Source organism: Limulus polyphemus, unplaced genomic scaffold, assembly GCF_000517525.1.
Source record: "Limulus polyphemus unplaced genomic scaffold, Limulus_polyphemus-2.1.2 Scaffold11808, whole genome shotgun sequence".
NCBI classification, from domain to species: Eukaryota; Metazoa; Arthropoda; class Merostomata; order Xiphosura; family Limulidae; genus Limulus; species Limulus polyphemus.
In genome coordinates, this window is record NW_013677418.1 from 3,670 (window position 1) to 9,420 (window position 5,751).

Consider the following 5,751-nt stretch of genomic DNA (forward strand, 5'->3'; position numbering starts at 1 on the left):
GGGGTATGTTTTCTTGTCTTGTCCCAACTGTCCAGGAATCTGATGATGGAGTCATGGTTTGGAGTACGTTTTCTTGTCTTGTCCCAACTGTACAAAAATCTGTTGATGGAGTCATGATATGGGGTATGTTTTCTTGTCTTGTCCCAACTGTCCAGGAATCTGATGATGGAGTCATGGTTTGGGGTATATTTCTTGTCTTGTCCCAACTGTACAAAAATCTGTTGATGGAGTCATGATATGGGGTATGTTTTCTTGTCTTGTCCCAACTGTCCAGGAATCTGATGATGGAGTCATGGTTTGGAGTACGTTTTCTTGTATTGTCTCAACTGTCCAGGAATCTGTTGATGGGGTCATGGTATGGGGTATGTTTTCTTGTCTTGTCCCAACTGTAGAAAAATCTGTTGATGGAGTCATGATTTTGGGTACGTTTTCTCCTATTGTCCCAACTGTCCAGGAATCTGATGATGGAGTCATGATTTTGGGTACGTTTTCTCCTATTGTCCCAACTGTCCAGGAATCTGATGATGGAGTCATGGTATGGGATATGTTTTCTTGTCTTGTCTAAACTGTCCAGGAATTTGATGATGGAGTCATGGTTTGGAGTACGTTTTCTTGTATTGTCCCAACTGTCCAGGAATCTGATGATGGAGTCATGGTTTGGAGTACGTTTTCTTGTATTGTCCCAACTGTCCAGGAATCTGATGATGGAGTCATGGTATGGGGTACGTTTTCTTGTATTGTCCCAACTGTCCAGGAATCTGATGATGGAGTCATGGTTTGGGGTAAGTTTCCTGTTTTATATGTTTTTTAGAAAGCAAAATGAATGTCATAGCTCATCTCAGCATCATTTCTTATTATATACATCCAGTGATGCTTCATGTATAACCCGATGAGGACGTTACTTCCAAAACGAAAAATATTTTATCCATCAAGCTCAAATTGTATGTGTAACGGTTTGAGGAACGTGACCACCACAATCCTCGGATCTTAATCCATTTGAGCATCTGTGGGATGAACTTGAAAAACACATTTCGCCATAACTATATTCTGTACACTCGCTTCAGGAATTGCGTACAATATTAATTATTGCACGTAACAAAGGTGTTATTCTGGCAAAAGGTGACCCAGCCCGTTTCTAGGTATAGTTCCTAACAAAGTGGGCAGCCAATTGTATATTGCAACACTGTATTTTATAATAATTTATTTATTACGACACGCATTTAATGGATATATTTCTGGCCAGAAGATATTACTGTTTGACATAATGGTTGAATGACATCAATACTAGGCCTAGGAGGCATGCTTTGTTCTAATTTCAAAGTATTCATTGCAAGAAGATTTTTTATAAGCTTCTGAATATTGAAAGAGTGTGCTTGAAAAGTTTAACGTGTGAGAATCTCTTCAGATACTGTTGCTGGCTGGGCTTTGTATTCAACAAAAATAGTTCTGAGTTTGTATTTTGAAGTTCAAGTCAGAAACAGTCTGAATTAGAATCGTGATTAGGTAGAAGCACGCTATTTGTTTTAACAACAACTTTACGAACGTTTTAGTTACAGTGTCACTACTTGTATGAGCGTTACACTAGATATTTGTGCTGGAATTTTCAACCTAATGAAATTGGCATGTCAGAGACCCATGCTGGTCAAGTATAATAGTCCCTAATTTTGGATTACTGTTACTCGATTCAAAAAAAGACAATAGCTCCTTGAATCGAATAACATAATTTACTGTCTCTTTTATAACGTGCCTATAGCTGAAAACAAACAGCACACTCGGCAGAATCACGTTTCGGACACCGAACCTTCTGATCTGCAGCCCAATAAGCCAATCACTAGGCAACGTCCCGTTCAGGATATATGTGGATATGTACAGGAATTTAGTTTGCTAATCTAAATTGTTTTAAAAATAAAATGCTTAATTTATTATCTATATATTTAGTTTGGTACATACACTGGAATCAAATACAAGATGTATAAAAATAACTTACCATTCACGGACAGAGTGACAACCTTTGACAAGCCAGGACCGATTCCATTATAAGCCTGACAAAGATATTCCCCTCCATCTCCAGGTACGGCGTTCACAATCACTAAGGAACCGTTTTCCAACACCTGTTGTTTGGCGTTACTCATCACCTGAGTAAACGTCTGCTTCTCCTTGACCTCTGGTGGCAAGAAAAACAAGTTGGTTTAGTTGAAAAATAAAATAAATGTCAGTAAAAATAACTTGGTTTAGTTGAAAAATGAAACTAAGTTTCAGTAAAAACAATTTGGTTTAGTTGAAAAATAAAAATAAGTGGTAGTAAAAACAACTTGGTTTAGTTGAAAAATAAAATAGGTTTCAGTAAAAACAACTTGGTTTAGTTGGAAAATATTTTTAAAACAGAAATGAAGTCTTTGCAGAATGGGACGTATCGTTACGACCTCTTTCTTTGAATATCAAATCTCTAACACCAACTAAAGTATAAGATATTTAACTCTATCTGACTGATTTGACAGAGATGTATCGTGTTAAGTCTCTGAAGATTAGTCCACCACGAGTTTTTCATCTCCCCAGTTCTGGAAAACTAACTCATCATTCATAATGTGCATCTTAAATATGGTTTCAGTTTCCACTTCAAGGCGCTACAAAATGTAAGTACTTATTTCATATTGTTGATATTCGTGGCTAATCTAACAATAGTTCTACGTGTAACTGTCACACCGGAGTGATATATTGTTGATATTTCTTTCTATGTGTAACTGTCACACCGGAGTGATATATTGTTGATATTTCTTTCTATGTGTAACTGTCACACCGGAGTGATATATTGTTGATATTCGTGACTCGTCTAACAATAGTTCTACGTGTAACTGTCACACCGGAGTGATATATTGTTGATATTCGTGGCTCGTCTAACAATAGTTTTACGTGTAACTGTCACACCGGAGTGATATATTGTTGATATTCGTGGCTCGTCTAACAATAGTTCTATGTGTAACTGTCACACCGGAGTGATATATTGTTGATCTATTTTTATTTTGTTCTCTACAAGTTCAGGTTATGAACTCAGGAAAATGTGAGGGTGGATGCTATGATAAATAACGCAAAAATCCTAATTTTTCACACAATTTATTTATAAAATATAATCAAAGGTTTTGTATAAAGTTTAAGAACTCGCTGTATATATACAACATGGTATACACTGTGTGATGGTCAGAGTGTCTTTCTATGAAGAGGTTAGCGACCAAATTGTGGTGATAGGGGGTGCTTTCTGTTACCCACTTTCAACCCCCTGCTCTTAATGTCCTTCCACTGTGTTTCACGCGATTAATTAATAGACGGTCATTGACCGCAGAAGTGTCTCAGGGGCCAAAGTTGAAAAGTCACGGGTCAAAGTAGGAAGTGGATATAACTCAAGAAACGGCTCTTCATGTCAGTCAGCTGAGTTTATGTAGTATTGCAATATTGGCAGCCATTTTTTCCATTACATTCCTCCACAGACAATACCAGCGCACTCTCTGAGATATATAAGACGTTTGGGTGCCCCCCCCCACACTATGTGTATGTTGTGTTATAGATAATTTGATAAAGTGTAAGGTGTAAGGTGTTTCGTGTAAGGACGTGGCGCCATTTGTGAACATTGTTAACGTGCGTCAAAGATAATAAATATTCAATAACAGCAATAATAGGGTGGAGAGGTCTGTGAACCCCCGTTAACGTGCTCCTTATTCCAAACTATCATCCCACAAAGTTTGTTTGAGATTAGCCCAGCGACTTAGGAATAGTTATATAACGGACAGACAAACAGACATGCAGACAAATATATGTGTGTGTGTGTGTGATTTCTTTGATGTGAAGAACTCTTCAAAACGATATCGAAAATTAATAAAGAATTATTTTAAACAGTTATATTTAAATAATGGTTTCCTCCCTTTTGGGTGCACTACAGAGTTTGAAAAATGTACATAATACTTATCAAAATACAATCGTTAGGCCTAACTCTGTGATGATACTATATATAGTACCGTATCCCTTGTTTTTATGTGTACATTTTTAAAATTTAAGTGAGAAAAAGGTATATTTTTGTAGAAAATCGAATTAACATGCCAAATACAATATTATGAACTGTAAAACGGTGAGTAATTTATTTTGTAAAATTTTGGTTTAGAGATCTCTTCATTATTCGGCCGGCATGGCCAGGTGGTTAGGGCGATCGACTCGTAATCTGTGGGTCGCGGGTTCGAATCCCCTTCGCACCAAACATGCCCGCCCTTTCAGCCGTGGTGGCGTTATAATGTGACGGTTAATCCCACTATTCGTTGGTAAAAGAGTAGCCCAAGAGTTGGCGGTGGGTAGTGATTGCTAGTTGCCTTCTCTCTAGTCTTCCACTGCTAAATTAGGGACGGCTAGCGCAGATAGCCTTCGAGTAGCTTGGCGCGAAATTCATGACAAACAAACAAACTTTTCAGTATTCAAAGTTACATGAAAAGGTTTCTAACCTGAAGACTTTTTCCACCGTACTACTGGTTGAGGATGTCCTTCTGCTTGGCAATCGAAGAGGGTTTGCCCACCTACAACCACGGCACCATCGGTTGGTTGTACACTCCATCTAGGTTCCACTACAAATACAACGAATACGTACACTCATTAACTTTTGTTACATCATTCGATAAAGTTTGAATAATTAGTTGTTGTTTTACTTTACTGTATAAATATCACATCGTGAGTAAAAAATAAATGTGGGTAGGAGAAACACTAATTTATATTATTCAAACGTTCACTGTTGTACTTTCTTAGAGCGCAAGAAGACTTGCACGTGTAATAGTCTATAACGGAAATCACGTCATGAACACAAAGGTAATTCGACTAATGCCCAGGCTCTATTCACGAGGCGGCCATTTTAAATTCAGAACGAGGCCTGGAAAACCAACGTTCACAATGGCGTCCGCTGACGATAACGGTGCAGGGGTGATAACTCGTCTAAACCTATGAGGATCACTTGTCTAGATCCATGAGGATCACTCGTCTAGATTTATGAGAATCACTAGTTTAGATCCATGAGGATCACTAGTCTGTATCTATGAGGATCACTCGACTAGATCCATGAAGATCACCTCATAGATCTAGACTAGTGATCCTCGTGGATCTAGGTGAGTGATCCTCATAGATCTAGACTAGTGATCCTCATAGATCTAGACTAAAATCACTAGTCTATATCTATGAGGATCACTCGTCTAGATCTATGAGGATCACTAGTCTAGATCTATGAGCATCACTCATCTAGATCCATTAGAATCACTAGTCTAGATCCATGAGGATCCCTCGTCTAGATCTATGAGGATCACTAGTCTAGATCCACTACATCCTGTACAAACACATCTATAGATCAGATCAATGTCTTTTCTGACAAGGTCATTACCATCACATCCTGTATAAACACGTCAATAGGTCAGGTCAATGTCTTTTCTGACTAGGTCATTACCATTACATCCTGTACAAACACGTCTTTAGGTCAGGTCAATGTCTTTTCTGACAAGGTCATTACCATTACATCCTGTGCAAACACGTCTTTAGGTCAGGTCAATGTTTTTTCTCACAAGGTCATTACCATTACATCATCTACAAACACGTCTTTAGGTCAGGTCAATGTCTTTTCTGACAAGGTCATTACCATTACATCCTGTGCAAACACGTCTTTAGGTCAGGTCAATGTTTTTTCTGACAAGGTCATTACCATTACATCATCTACAAACACGTCTTTAGGTCAGG

At 38.1% G+C, this 5,751-nt stretch overlaps 1 protein-coding gene across 1 annotated transcript in view; it reads right to left on the minus strand.

Annotated features, from left to right (window-relative positions):
• The window catches only part of LOC111083878 (Down syndrome cell adhesion molecule-like protein Dscam2), a 10,504-nt gene that overhangs the window by 3,156 nt on the left and 1,597 nt on the right, over positions 1-5,751 (minus strand). Inside the window, exons 2-3 of the mRNA XM_022380596.1 lie at positions 4,482-4,601; positions 1,988-2,164 (exon numbers count right to left, since the gene is read on the minus strand). Coding sequence (XP_022236304.1) covers positions 1,988-2,164; positions 4,482-4,601 — 297 coding nt within the window. The remainder of the gene's footprint in view (positions 1-1,987; positions 2,165-4,481; positions 4,602-5,751) is intronic.